A 15,965-nucleotide genomic window follows, 5' to 3' on the forward strand; every position below is an offset into this window, starting at 1 on the left:
TATAGCTTTATAATATAGTTTGAAATCAGGGAGTGTGATGCTTCCAGCTTTGTTCTTCTTTCTCAATATTAGGGATCTCCTGTGGTTCCATGTAAATTTTAGGATTGTTTGGTCTATTTCTGTGAAATATGCCATTGGAATTTTGATAAGGAGTGCACTGAATCTGTAGACTGCTTTAGGTAGAATAGGCATTTAAACAATATTAATTCTTCCAGTCCAAAAGCATAGAATCTTTCCATTTATTTGTGTCTTCTTAAATTTCTTTCATTAACGCCTTATAATTTTCAATATACAAGAATTTCAACTGTTTAAATTTAATATTAGCCATTTTATTCTTTTCAATGCAACTGTAAGTGAAATTATTTTCTTAATTTCTCTGGTAGTTTCTTACTAGTTTATAAAAAGACAGCATATTTTTGTGCTTTGATTTTCTATATTGCAACTTCACTAATTTTTCATTAGTTGTAACAGTTTTATTTTTTTCTGTGGAGTCTTTAGGGTTTTCTATATATAGTATTATACCATCTGTAATAGTGACAGTTTTACTTCTTCCTCTCCAATTTGGATGCCTTTTTCTTTCTTTTTCTAGCCTGACTGCTCTGGCTGGGACTTCCAAAACTCTGTTGAATAAAACTGACAAAAGTGGGCATACTTAACTTCTTGCAGTTAGAGGAAAGGTTTTCAGCTTTTAACCACTGTATAGTATAGGTTTTATACTATTCTTTCATTTGGACCATATTTCTCTTTCATTTTGCTTAACTCTCTGCATTGGTTTGTACACAGTAGATGAAATCATCACCTCACTCTGCCTAAAGGAGTGATCGCACATAGGAGATGAACCTTGTCACTCAACCCACCCTAGCTCTTGTCCTTAAAATCTTTGTTTGTCCAATAAGCTATTATATTTTAATAGCTCCTAGAACATAAAGATGCTCCACGACCCATCAATGTCTCAAAGGGGAGGATATCATTATCTAGATTCATGCTGACTGGAAGCCAGACCTTCACTCAGCAGCTTTAAAAGTATGCAAACACATACTGTCTTGTAGGACCACAAACCCAAGTCTCACTAGCCACCAGAGTCAGGTAATCTAGGTGTACCATATGTAGCAACTGCAAAAATAGGAGCCCTAGACAAATCGTGTCTGACTCTTTGTGACCCCATGGACAGTAGCCTGCCAGGCTCCTCTGTCCATGGGATTATCCAGGCAAGAATACTGGAGTGGATTGTCATTTCCCTCTCCAGGGGATCTTCCCAATCCAGGGAATGAACCCATGTCTCTTTACATCTCCTGCACTAGCAGGCAGGTTCCTTTACCACTAGTGCCAACTGGGAAGCCCAAGACAAGTGAGTGAGCTCATTATTTTGGAGATGCCAGAGAGCTGGTGCAAGAAAATGCAGAGTACCAAGGTGGTGTCCATAGCCAACGTTCCTTAAGAGCAGTTTGGAAGGCCACAAATCTGAAGCCTGCCCCTCAGGCCAAATTCTCCAGGACAAGTAAAGAAACATGTCTATTCAGATTCTCTGCCCATTTTCCAGTTAAACCCTTTATTCCAATTTTCAACTTAACCCAAAATGGTGGTCTATTAGAGTACACCCAAACTGCCAAGTCTGAATGATATGGCATATTTGGCTTGTTGTGGCTCATGTAAATAGCTCTGTCAGAGACAGGAACTGGTTGTTTCCCAGCAGAAACTGATGCAATTTGCTCTTTATAATACTTTAAAAACAAACGAGCTCGAAATTTCTGTGAATATAGACAAATGGGAACATGAATACTAGCATACTGGAATTGAGCTTATCAGTACTGAAAGGAAGGAGAATGTGACGTGTGACAAACTTCAGTACATGAAATACTAATAATATAATTTCACTAAGTATAAACAAAGTTGTATTCCTCAGCTACAACAGAAATTGGTTTTATCTAAACATATTTTATAGGAACAAAAGATTTTTTTTAATATAAATTTATTTTAATTGAAGGTTAATTACTTTAAAATATTGTATTGGTTTTGCCATACATCAGCATGAATCTGCCACAGGTATACACGTGTTCCCCATCCTGAATCCCCCTCTATCCTACCTCCCCGTACCATCCCTCTGGGTCATCCCAGTGCACCAGCTCCAAGCATCGAGTATCATGTATAGAACCTGGACTGGAGATTCATTTCATATATGATATTATACATGTTTCAATGCCAATCTCCAAAATCATCGCACCCTCTCCCTCTCCCACAGAGTCCAAAAGACTGTTCTATACATCTGTCTCTTTTGCTGTCTCACTTACAGGGTTATCATTACCATCTTTCTAAATTCCATATATATATGCATTAGTAACTGTATTGGTGTTTTTCTTTCTGGCTTACTTCACTCTGTATAATAGGCTCCAGTTTCATCCACCTCATTAGAACTGATTCGAATGTATTGTTTTGAATGGCTGAGTAATACTCCATTGTGTATATGTACCACAGCTTTCTTATTCATTCATCTGCTGATGGACATCTAGGTTGCTTCCATGTCCTGGCTATTATAAATAGTGCTGTGATGAACATTGGGGTACACGTGTCTCTTTCAATTCTGGTTTCCTCAGTGTATATGCTCAGCAGTGGGATTGCTGGGTCATAAGGCAGTTCTATTTCCAGTTTTTTAAAGGAATCTCCACACTGTTCTCCTTAGTGGCTGTACTAGTTTGCTTTCCCACCAACAGGTAAGAGGGTTCCCTTTTCTCCACACCCTCTCCAGCATTTATTGCTTGTAGACTTTTGGATCGCAGCCATTCTGACTGGCGTGAAATGGTACCTCATTGTAGTTTTGATTTGCATTTCTCTGATAATGAGTGATGTTGGGCATCTTTTCATGTGTTTGTTAGCCATCTATGTCTTTTTTGGAGAAATGTCTATTTAGTTCTTTGGCCCATTTTTTGATTGGGTCGCTTATTTTTCTGGAATTGAGCTGCAGGGGTTGCTTGTATATTTTTGAGATTAGTTGTCAGTTGCTTCATTTGCTATTATTTTCTCCCATTCTGAAGGCTGTCTTTTCACCTTGCTTATAGTTTCCTTTGTTGTGCAGAAGCTTTTAAGTTTAATTAGGTCCCATTTGTTTATTTTTGCTTTTATTTCCAGTATTCTGGGAGGTGGGTCATAGAGGATCCTGCTGTGATTTATGTCGGAGAGGGTTTTGCCTATGTTCTCCTCTAGGAGTTTTACAGTTTCTGGTCTTAGGTTTAGATCTTTAATCCAATTTGAGTTTATTTTTGTGTATGGTGTTAGAAAATGTTCTAGTTTCATTCTTTTACAAATGGTTGACCAGTTTTCCCAGCACCACTTGTTAAAGAGATTGTCTTTAATCGATTGTATATTCTTGCCTCCTTTGTCAAAGATAAGGTGTCCATAGATGCGTGGATTTATCTCTGGGCTTTCTATTTTGTTCCATTGATCTATATTTCTCTTTGTGCCAGTACCATACTGTCTTGATGACTGTGGCGTTGTAGTACAGCCTGAAGTCAGGCAGGTTGATTCCTCCAGTTCCATTCTTCTGTCTCAAAATTGCTTCGGCTATTTGAGTTTTTTTGTATTTCCATACAAATTGTGACATTATTTGTTCTACCTCTGTGAAAAATACCATTGGTAGCTTGATATGGATTGCACTGAATCTATATATTGCTTTGGGTAGTATACTCATTTTCACTATACTGATTCTTCCAATCCATGAACATGGTATATTTCTCCATCTATTAGTGTCCTCTTTGACTTCTTTCACCAGTGTTTTATAGTTTTCTATATATAGGTCTTTAGTTTCTTTAGGTAGATATATTCCTAAGTATTTTATTCTTTTCATTGCAATGGTGAATGGGATTGTTTCCTTAATTTCTCTATTTTCTCATTATTAGTGTATAGGAATGAAAGGGATTTCTGTGTGCTGATTTTATATCCTGCAACTTTACTGTATTCATTGACTGTTTAGCTCTTTTCTGACCACAATGCAGTAAGATTAGATCTCAATTACAGGAGAAAAACTATCAAAAATTCCAACATATGGAGGCTGAACAACACGCTGCTGAATATCCAACAAATCACAGAAGAATTCAAAAAAGAAATCAAAATATGCATAGAAACGAATGAAAAAACACAACAACCCAAAACCTGTGGGACACTGTAAAAGCAACGCTAAGGGGAACGTTCATAGCAATGCAGGCATACCTCAAGAAACAAGAAAAAAGTCAAATAAATAACCTAACTCTACACCTAAAGCAACTAGAAGAAGAAATGAAGAACCCCAGGGTTAGTAGAAGGAAAGAAATCTTTAAAATTAGGGCAGAAATAAATGCAAAAGAAACAAAAGAGACTATAGCAAAAATCAACAAAGCCAAAAGCTGGTTCTTCGAAAGGATAAATAAAATTGACAAACCATTAGCCAGACTCATCAAGAAACAAAGGGAGAAAAATCAAATCAATAAAATTAGAAATGAAAATGGGAGAGATCACAACAGACAACACAGAAATACAAAGGATCAGAAGAGACTACTATCAGCAATTATATGCCAATAAAATGGACAACGTGGAAGAAATGGACAACTTTCCAAAACTGGAGCAGGAAAAAATAGAAAATCTTAACAGACCCATCACAAGCATGGAAATTGAAACTGTAATCAGAAATCTTCCAGCAACAAAAGCCCAGGTCAAGACGGGCTTCACAGCTGAATTCTACCAAAAATTTAGAGAAGACCTGACACCTATCCTACTCAAACTCTTCCAGAAAATTGCAGAAGGTAAACTTCCAAACTCATTCTATGAGGCCACGATCACCCTAATACCAAAACCTGACAAAAATGCCACAAAAAAAAGAAAACTACAGGCCAATATCACTGATGAACATAGATGCAAAAATCCTTAGCAAAATTCTAGCAATCAGAATCCAACAACATATTAAAAAGATCATACACCATGACCAAGTGGGCTTTATCCTAGGGATACAAGGATTCTTCAATATCTGCAAATCAATGTAATACACCACATTAACAAATTGAAAAATAAAAGACATGATTGTCTCAATAGATGCAGAGAAAGCTTTTGACAAAATTCAACATCCATTTATGATGAAAACTCTCCAGAAAGCAGGAATAGAAGGAACATACCTCAACATAATAAAAGCTATATATGACAAACCCACAGCAAACATTATCCTCAATGGTGAAAAATTGAAAGCATTTCCCCTAAAGTCAGGAACAAGACAAGGGTGCCCACTTTCACCACTACTATTCAACATAGTTTTGGAAGTTTTGGCCACAGCAATCAGAGCAGAAAAAGAAATAAAAGGAATCCAAATTGGAAAAGAAGTAAAACTCTCACTGTTTGCAGATGACATGATCTTCTACATAGAAAACCCTAAAGACTCCACTAGAAAATTATTAAAGCTAATCAATGAATATAAGGAACAAAAGATTTAAGTTTAATTATGCTTAAAAATAACGGGCTTCCCTCATGGTTCAGACAGTACAGAATCTGCCTGCAATGCAAAAGACCTGGCTTTGATCCCTGGATAGAGAAAATCCCCTGGAGAAGGGAATGGCTACCCATTCCAATATTCTTGCCTGGAGAATTCCATGGACAGAGGAAGGGAGTGGCTAGCCCATGGGGGTCACAAAGAACTGAACATGACTGAGGTACTAACATGAACAATACAGCTCATGGTAGCTTAAAATATTTCTCCTGAAATATTTAACATTAATCTATAAGAATAGTTATTGACATAGATGAAGACTTGCGTTTCATTTAGCTAAACAAGAACACCTGAAATGTTTGACAATTTTAAGCAAATTGATAAATGCTTTTAATTTTTTTTTTCAACTCTTTCAGATTACATCAAGGTTCCTAAATTTTGGGTCTCCAAGGTTCTCAAGTCCAGAGGATATTTTGGTGTATGTGAATGGCAGGTGTAGCATGCTAGTTATCAGCCATGATAGCCATGCATATATTTTGTAGCAGGCAAAATTTGATTTTGGCTCTGTGCTAAATTTGGTAATCTTTAACAGAGGTAATATTGTCTAGACTCAGAAGATGAATGGATCATTGCTTGTGAGAAGTGATTCTGGATTCATTACATCAAATTTTTGTGACTGTCAGCATTACTTGGATTTTTGAAAATTTATTTCCACTTAATATAATTAATACACACTCTTTACTTGTTTTGTTTAGTTTGGAAGATAAATGCCCAGGATAGAAGATCAGTATCAAAGTTGTATTTTTTTCCTATGCCCTTCTTGGTCATTATTAATTCATCAGTAAGTTTACAGAATATATTTATTTACAAACAGTAGTTGTCCTTTACAAACCTTGAAAGCCTATGATTTAAAGGCTGTGATTTTATGAAGTAAAAATGATAAAGCAAGAGAAAATGTTCAATTTCTTACTTATTCATGCATGTGATTATCACATTGGTTGAATTAGGTACAGTGCCGGTGGTACATGTGTGGTACTATATACCAAGGCATGCATATTAAAGGAGACACTGACAAATTCTTGGAACAGATAACATTTCAAAGCAATTAGCATTCATACATCATGCAGAAATATGATTAACCTGGTGACCGCCAACTTCTCAGAAACCTCCCACTGATATTAAATAGAAGCCAACCACCTTCAAGAGATATGATTAAACTAAGGCAAAAGTGAAACAACTTCAAGTAATAAAGCATCAGCATCCAACTTGCAGAACAAGTATCTGGTGGCCACGGATTGAAGGTCAATCCAGGCAGCAGTGTGGTGGTGGCACTTGAAGAATATGCAGCTTTATCAATACCTTTGATAGCACAGATGGTACTAGGTGGAAACACATGGATCAACCACTTTTAAGTTGAATACTGCTTTAGAAAAATTTGTCTCTAGATATGAAGCTATGGAAAAGTTTTGACTGTTTTTTAATACTTCATTTTTTGTTTCTTTACATGTATGTGCAAAAGGGTTACATGAAACAAATCTATATAAGTGCTTTTCAAAAGATTTCCAATAAATAAAAACATCAAGTAATGAGAAAAGCATTGCATCTTATTTTATTGGCAGTTTTCTTTTTCAATGAAACATAAAATGATGATTCTTAATAACTGATGGTACCTTAAATCAATTAGATTAGAAATATAGCAATGAATTTTTAATGAATGACACATAACATCCTGTGAAATCTCTGCAAGTAAATCAGTAATTGGTAAACAACAGCTACCGTATATCTTTATTTTCCCCTTGAGAAGAAACTTGGAAAAAATACACATAATTATCGTAATTGAGACTTGCTGATAAGTCACTTCTGGTTTACCAATTATTTTCACATTGATATGCTAATTTTATATTGACATATAAATAATAGAGGCACAGACCAGTTCTATTTCAATTTATTTATGTTAAAACACAAAACTCTTGACAAAACTTTTCTCTATTATTAGACTTTGGTATGAAAACATTTCAAATATGTGCCTATACCAAAATAAGAACACAGTGCTCAGAGTTCCAGCCGACTTTTATTGTCTTGAAGCTGTTTATCATCTGTATATTTTCACAGTCATTCTATTTCTCTGGCTCCTTCCTGCTGTCTACCTTTTGGCCATTTGCTGCTTCTCAGTGTCATTACTAGTGCATGGTCAGAAAACTAAAAAATGAACAGTAAAAATCTGTCCATCTGGTAATTTTAATATTTCTGTTAAAGGATTAATGAGGGAGGATGAAGATAATGTCCACAATGAACTTATGAATTATCAGGGAATCCCAATTATTCCAACATTTTCTTATACAGATTCTTGAGTTTTATGTGTATATATGCTTTCCTATAGATGAAACTTTGGGGAAAATTTTTAAGATACACAAACACGGGTTCAAGTTTATAAGGATAAAATAGCACACATATCTTTTTGGTTTCATTTTGATAAGATTAATGAGAGATTTTTATCATCAATTTCAGAACAGTTTGTACTTAATACTATCACAATACTTTAAACATTGATTTTATCTGTCTGTCTGCCACAGATTTCTTTCTGCAAAAGTACTTCTACATCATTTCTACAGTGTTTTGAAGACCCTATAGAATGGCACGCTTATAACAGTTCACCAGAATAGGATTAATGCACTTGAGGAGAAAACTGCCAGTGAATACTTAGAACTTCATTGTAACCAAAGTCCAAAAGAAGATGAAAAACTTTAAAAGTATATTTATAAAATCACCTTTAAGACTGTTCTACTACTCTGTGAATAAATAACATTCCACAAATCCATCTTCATAAGAAAAGTTAAAATAGTGATAAAACTTTAAAAACTCATTTTTATGAACTTACAGCACTACAATACTAATTTTCGTTAAAAAGCTTTATATTTTTGTGTTATTAATGTTATGCTACATCAATCATGTTAATATAGTTTTCATTAATTTACTTCAATTAAAAACCAATTGTCTACAGAAAACTCCTGCATTTGTGATCTTGCTCAATTAAGAAAGGCAAAGTATACAATATTTGTGTTCTGAAGTTCAGTCATGTCCAACTCTTTGCAACCCCATGGACTATAACCCATGAGGCTCCTCTGTCCATGGGATTTTCCAGGTAAGAATACTTCAGTGAGCTGCCATTTCCTTCTCCAATACAATATTTAATAAGATGTCTCTAAATCAGACTGCTTCCTATTCAAAGTAATTTCTAGAAAAATTTGCTCCCTATAAGTTATCATGTCTTCTATATCTTTGTAGAAAAGCATTTCTTCAATGGACAACAGCTTACAGTTATTCAGGCTAAATGCTGACTTGCTCTGTACAGCATTTAACATCTTTAGGGATGTTGTCACTGAATCACTCAAAGAAGAACAAACTGGGAAAATACGAGCATTCCACAAGCTCAAACATGTCTTGTTTCCAGAGAATAGTTCCTCTGTAACTTTGAGATTCCAAATGTCTAAGCATGACAGGAAACAGACCCCAAAGAATTGAAGTAACTTTACATCTGACAATGTTTTCACATTCTGTTTCAAGTTGTCTTGCACTCCACATGCCATTGTTGAATACTTTAAGTGTCCATTCATCTTCAAGCTTAAGGAACACACAAAAGAATATGCAGGCAGGACAGCTGTTGTTTTGACATAAGCACCACTAATGATGCAATTTTCCCCAACTGAAACATCAGGCCCCAATCTGGAATACTCCACAACTGAGCCAGGTGTCACAGAACATGTTGAATCCAGTATACTTTGGATAATACAGGGTTTGTTAGTAGAGCATTCTGGTATCGATGGAAAGAGGCTAAAAGCTATAGACTGTAAGCCAAGCTCTGACTTCAAACTGCTATCTGCAGTAAAATGAAACAAATATTCTTCTGTTGTTCCAATGTGATAAAATTTGGAGTTATTAAGAACAACAACATTTAATGGTGTTCCTTTAAGCAGATGAAATATTCTCTGCCTCATGTCTACCAACTCTGACTCTTCTTTAGTGACATTTGATGTGTTTTTGGTATACTCCACAGTTGCTCCAGGTCCCAAAGCCTGAAGAAAGTCTCCATAGGCATCTATTTCACAGTGTAGTGTACCTATTTTTTCATAAAAAGCAAGTAACTTTTTTGCTGTTTTATGATCCATGTAAAATAGGCTGTCTGTGTAGACATACTCAGGCTCTAATTTAAGCGAGGGTATGTCACTCCCAGCAAATTCCTGTTGAAAAAAATTTCTAGGTCTACACACAGCATCAGACTCATACATTTCCTCTATGCTGGGCTTATGAAGGAAACGATGGCAACTTCTGTATTCAAGGTCTCTATATTCTAAATGGTTACAAGGTTCTAAGACAAACACTCCATGTGTTGTACCAACAGTCAAACTAGAAGGATGAGCTAAAGCAGTAAAGCCAGGTTTGTCAAACCTAATAAACTCAGATTCTCCAATACTATAAAGTTCAATATCGTCTGCACAGGTAATCAGAATCCCAGGATTCATATGTGAGGGGAAATCAATGTACATGGCTAGTTTTAATTCCAACATCTGATAAATGGGGCTACCAAAAGGTAAAGCAGTGAAAATTTTCCCCAAAGCACTCGCACTTGGAAGGCGTTGACTGTAGCCACCTATATAGAATTAAACAAAATCACTGTTTTAAAATGTTTATAAGATTGTAAGTAAGATTTAAAATTGTAGGAGCATCAGTTACAACTCAAAATATCTCTAAAGATATTTAAAATATATGCATTACTATACCCCAGGAAAGAAGAATAAATTTCAAATTCAAAGAGCAATTCTCCTGTGAAGATTTGATATAATGCAATTCTAGACTAGGAAAGAATTCTAAATATGCTTTACAGGCTATGACACATTTTTGAATCAACTGTAGAACAAGTGAAAAGGAAAATGAGCAAAAATATGATCTTGTGTCTACATTTTAAACAGTAAATTTCAACCATGTGTAAACTACCATATTAAAAATCCACTTCATGGGGGAAAAATGTAACCAAAAAACCAGTATACATAATTATCTATTAAAGACTAATTTCCAGTTGCAACATTTTTCATCAAATTATTACCTACATTTAAAAGCAGTAAAGGTGCATTTATATAAAAGCATTTTACAATATATACTTGTTTTTAATTTAAAAAGGCTTCTCCCTCAATGATGAGCCATATGACTTAATTCCTTGAGAAATGTGTTCTCTTAAATACATTAAATACACTATAAATTGTTACATCATTTTATGTAACTATGTAACTAATAGTGAGAGACATAGTAGAAAGAGTCACATAAAAATGGGTTTAAATTCTGGTATACCATTTTTTAACTGTTTATCTTTGGATTTACTCTAAGACAGCAGATGTGGAATAATACTTTATCATAATTATTATTATATAATTATTATTTTAAGATTAATAATAGATGTAAAATACTCACCTCAGAGTACATTGTTCAAACAACAAGAGTTAATACTTTCTTTTTCATTTTCCAAATACTAACCAACAGTAAAATTTCGCGTTACAAGAATTACCTATTTTTAATTATACTTGACCCTGGAAGAGTAAGGGTTTGAATTATACCAATCCCTTTATATGAGGATTTTTTTCAATAAATACTGTAAGACTGTATGACCCCAGGTTGGCTGAATCCGTGATGAGAAACTGTGGATATACAGAGTGGAACTACCTCTATACAGGTTCAACTACGAAGTTACATGCAGGTTTCAGACTGTGTAAGGGTTAGCACCCCTAAACCCTGTGTTATTCAAGGATCAACTGTATACATTTTCTGGTGTCCAACTTAATTTTTACTAAATTGGTAATAATAACAATGTTCTGGAATAAAACTCTAAGCCTTTTTTTTTTAACCTTTTAAATTAAACTTAAAATTAGAACTTGGACGCTTTACTTGGTATCATCTTTAAAAAGAATTGTTCTGTGTGTGAATCATAAGAAATGAAAAGTCCCTTGGTAACCATGTGGACAAATGGTTCTAAAATATCTGTAACTGAACAGTGCAGGTCCATGACAAAGTTTCACCAGCCCTCAGTTCACAGAGGGAAAGTAACAGGTTTCTATCATACAACCAAAATTTTAATACAACCAAACTTGTCCAATTTGAAAACTATCCTTTATTCTGAGATTATTTCTTTCTTATATTTCTACCGCCTTATTTGTATGGGAATTCCCCTCTTTCATACTTTGTCAACTCTATGTTCTGTCATTACCTTTTCTTTTGTTTTTAAACTCTTTAAGGATTATAGACTTTGGTCACGAGTAATTAGATAAAAATGTGTAACAGAAGGTTTTGCCTAAAGTCTGGTAATCATAGCACTAATGCAGCCTCTCCCCTAAAGCAAGAATCCTTTCTAAAACATTATCAAGAAATGCTCATGTTTTGATGAGTTCTATCTTAGGAAAATGGAACAATATCCATGAAAAGTTGATAATGTACATGATCCATGATTTTAAAGTTAAATTTTGTGAAAGATATTATGTTACTAACAACCTAACAATATCAAGAAATACATGAAATATTTGCTTCCAAAGCAGAATTAACTTCAAAACAAAAGAACAAAATGAAAGAAAGAAGTATTAGTAAGGGAGAAAAATGTCCCTGAGATATCAAGGGTAAAATACTAAAAGAAAATGTAAATTAGTAAAGTATAACATTACCAGAGTGAATTAATAGGATGGTAAAAGAATTCCATTTATCTCCATAAAGCTTTTCCAAACATCGAAGGGCACAAAGGGTTGATCCTCCATTTCCTTAAAGTTAAAAAGCAGGGTTTATTTTATTACAGTAAATTTAGGTGTTATAACTTTGAGGATAAGCTCCTTTGGCTAAAATTAGGCAGAGAGCAAAGGTACAGGCAAAAGAATCAAATTAAATACACATTTCCTGGCAATTAAATAATTAGTAATAAAACCCAGAGATCAGGCCAACTCAATAAAAGTTGAGTTAATTCTTTCATGAAAATAGTAATATAAAGAAAGAAATGATAAATTAGGCACTAGAAGACTATAAATTTGCACATTCACTTGGACTTAAGAACCATAAAAGTCATTAAAATAATTCTCCCATATGATCAAATAGGTGCCTTAGATTTACTCTCCAAAAAGGTTTTTAGAACCTGATTTCCTAAAAAATCATGTAAGTTTCCTAAAACTTTACAAATGGAAGTGAATGTAACTTCCATTTACTAGTTACCTTGGACAAGTTACCTAACATTTTGTACCTAAATCTCATTCAAACATCAGACTCACAGAAGTACTGACCATATTTTACAAAGGTTAAAACATCAGCTAATTAGGACATGCCAATATCAGATACAAATACCCGAATTCTGGTATCAAGGGGCTTCAGCTTTAAGTATCACATGGAAAACGGCCCCCAGAAAAATGGCATGTATTTTTATTTATAAGGGAAGGTCAAAAGGCAAAGCTGACAACTTGTTTTTAAAAGTAAACATCTTACAATACTTATGCAATTAGACTGTGCTCTTTCACATTGTGTATTGTGGTCTCAAGAGGCAGTATCTATTTTTCCTGACTTGCTCCCTTCATTTTATTTCTGAACAAACTGTGGAGTTTGGAGGGAACTTAAGAGAACTACGGATAAGGTTCAAAGGAATGTTTACCATCAGAATAAATTTTACTAAGACTAATAAATTTTATTTTAACATAGGATAATATTCTGGAAGTTTTCCATGGTATGTCCACAATGTGCAAAAACACCTGCCATCCCTTTTATCTTTCTAAAAAACAGTGAATTTACATTAAAAATTTTTATATTTGTAAAGACTACAGGTGGAAACATACATAGTCCCTAAACTGTAAGCCACAGGAAAACTTTTCTTCAATGATTAGTCTACCCACAAGTTATGTATAAATCTAACCATAAATGCATACCAATTTTGGCTCCAGCAGGATCAACAAAAACATGATATTGAACTCCAAGGGGTAACTCCTTTTTTTTCAGCTTTTCTGAAAGCTGTTGCTTATAAGCAAGTTCCTGTTTTTCATCAGCTGCTGTAATTGCAACAATGTCCCAGAATTCTCCAGCTGCCATAGATTTGCCTATGTGCAAAAAGAAAGAAAAGATAAATATTATTAGAATTCTCTAGCTGTTACAGGTTTTACCTATTTGGTAAAAAGGAAGAAACAGGTAGCAGTATCTCCAAAAATGTATCTTCTTTTGAGAATTTGGGAATAATGAGTGTCCAGCTAGCAGGATTTAAAATAGTTCTAATAAGGAATGTTGACAAATTCTTTTTCTCTTGTAAGGACTGTTGACAAATTCTATTTCTTCCTCTCTTTTAGATCACTTATTCCTTTTTTGGTCTACCATTCCATTTACTTAGATATTCTGAGAGTTAAAATGTTTCTTGATTAAGAAAAGTACTTTTGACTTGCTAAAGATGGGCTCAATTCCTAAATAAAAAGAGGAGCCAAAGCAATCAATGAATCTCCAGCTTTGAAAATCAATTTTCACATATGGGTACGACTTAATGTTTGTTGGCTAAGAAAGATTAAACCCAAGGATATACTGCCACAATGCTGGTGTTTATAAATATGGGTACATTAATTTTTAATTACCTTAAGCTGAATCATGCAAGCTTATAAAGGTTATTGGAGAATGATACCAAATACTGGATAACAGAAAAGTTCCCAGGTCCTTAATGAACTCAACAAAAGATAGACTGAACTTTTGGCTGATGGTGAAGTTATCTAAGTACTATTTTCTGTATTTTTAAGAGCAGTAATGTCGATAAAAACATAACCTATTAGATAGTTATACAAAAAATGACAAGTGGTATAGTCTTTTAAAAAAATTAAAAATTTTTTCTAATCCTTTAAATATTTTGTCCATAATTCCTCCATATTGTTTGGCTTTTCACTTAGTAAGCGTTCACATTATGGAACAAATTGGTGAAATAGGTAGGGACTGGAGGAAAGTTAAAATTGTATTTATAAGCGTCAAAACAGTATGCTTTAAATCTTCCAGTTTTATTTGAAGTAATTTTTGTTAATGAACTAACCAAATGTTTAACTTTTATTTATAGCTTCACTAGTCAAGCCAATAAGTGTCTTTCTTCTCCATCCTCCTCTGCTAAGTCACTTCAGTCGTGTCTGACTGTGCGACCCCATAGATGGCAGCCCACCAGGCTCCCCCGTCCCTAGGATTCTCCAGGCAAGAACACTGGAGTGGGTTGCCATTTCCTTCTCCAATGCATGAAAGTGAAAAGTGAAAGTGAAGTTGCTCAGTCGTGTCCGACTCTTCGCGACCCCCATGGACTGCAGCCTACCAGGCTCCTCCGTCCATGGGATTTTCCAGGCAAGAGTACTGGAGTGGGGTGCCATTGCCTTCTCCTCCATCCTCCTCACACATATGCAATAAGAAGTAAACTTAAAGGAGGAAAGTAACAAGCAGAACGTAAAGAAAGCAGTGACAGAAGAATAAAAAACAGGAACATTAGCTCCGCCTGGGCCAATGTCCTAGGTCCGCAGGTGATTAGTAAAAGGAAGTGGCAGTCCAGGAAATATCCCAGCACGTAAAACACTCCTATCCATTGCAGGGGAGGTGCTAGGGTTCCTCCTTTGGTACCTCTAAGCTCTGAAAACCTCAGCAACCTTCGCTGCGTGGCTTCTCGCAAAGATTCGCCGGCAGGGGCACTTTCAGCTTCCATAGTTTCACCTTATCCAAGGCGGCCGAGGACTTCCAGGTATGCGGCAGGGAAGCACCGCACGCATGCGCCCTGGGACAAAACCTGGTCTTTGGTCCGGTTTCGCGTCTGTCCCGCCCCCTGCGTGCGTCCTTCACGTAACCACGCCCCCGAAGCTCTCTGGCCCGCCTAGGCAAAACCACGATGGGGTCAGCACAGAGCTTCGCCCCGTTCCCTTAGTAACGGTCTCCGGAACGGAAATGGCCACCTAGAGATTTGTCGGACAGTGCCGGGTCTGGGGCGCTAGTTCCCAACTCATAAGGCATTGCAGCCTGCTAGACCCGGTAAGGGGTTCAGTTTGGGCGACGAAATTTCGAGAATTCACCAGTTTAAGGAGAAATCGAAACTTGTAGCTTTCTCTCAAAGGCGATTCGTCCTTTCTAACGCGTGGTTTCTTTTAGCCAGAAGCAGTTCCCAAGGATCTCTTGAAAGATAACCCTAATCCTTGGATCGTCATCTGAAGCCATCTGCTCTATCCCCAATGTTCAGATACACATTCGGAACTTTTAAAATCCGTATTTATTCAGGAAGCTTTGTGGCTTCTTTGTCCTTGCAGTTACTAGAGAGTGAACCTCACCACCCCTCTCAGTTTGAGATCACTTAATAGGCTTTTGGAAATTGTAAATTTATGCAATGAGGCCCTTAACATTTGTGGTATTTTTGGCATCCTTTCGTGTACGAAGATTAATTTAGAACTTTCAGTAGCATCCCTGGGAATAAGTCAGTTTTATTGGATGTGTTTCTTTTAGGTACCGCTAAATAATAGGTACCGAT

General features: G+C 35.5%; 1 protein-coding gene across 2 annotated transcripts; it reads right to left on the minus strand.

Annotated features, from left to right (window-relative positions):
• Positions 1-5,892: 5,892 nt before the first annotated feature.
• FPGT (fucose-1-phosphate guanylyltransferase) lies at positions 5,893-15,235 on the minus strand. 2 transcript variants are annotated; one of them, XM_010849428.1, is made up of 4 exons: positions 15,074-15,235; positions 13,378-13,545; positions 12,142-12,234; positions 5,893-10,088 (listed from the first exon to the last, which is right to left on the minus strand). In XM_010849428.1, exons 1-4 carry the CDS (start codon positions 15,153-15,155, stop codon positions 8,629-8,631), a joined length of 1,803 nt encoding a protein of 600 aa, XP_010847730.1. In that variant the 5' UTR covers positions 15,156-15,235; the 3' UTR covers positions 5,893-8,628. The 2 variants fall into 2 exon arrangements, with proteins under 2 accessions (XP_010847730.1, XP_010847731.1); XM_010849429.1 differs by lacking the exon at positions 12,142-12,234.
• Positions 15,236-15,965: the final 730 nt, after the last annotated feature.

The sequence above is a fragment of the Bison bison genome, unplaced genomic scaffold (genome assembly GCF_000754665.1).
Source record: "Bison bison bison isolate TAMUID 2011002044 unplaced genomic scaffold, Bison_UMD1.0 scf7180017864283, whole genome shotgun sequence".
NCBI classification, from domain to species: domain Eukaryota; kingdom Metazoa; phylum Chordata; class Mammalia; order Artiodactyla; family Bovidae; genus Bison; species Bison bison.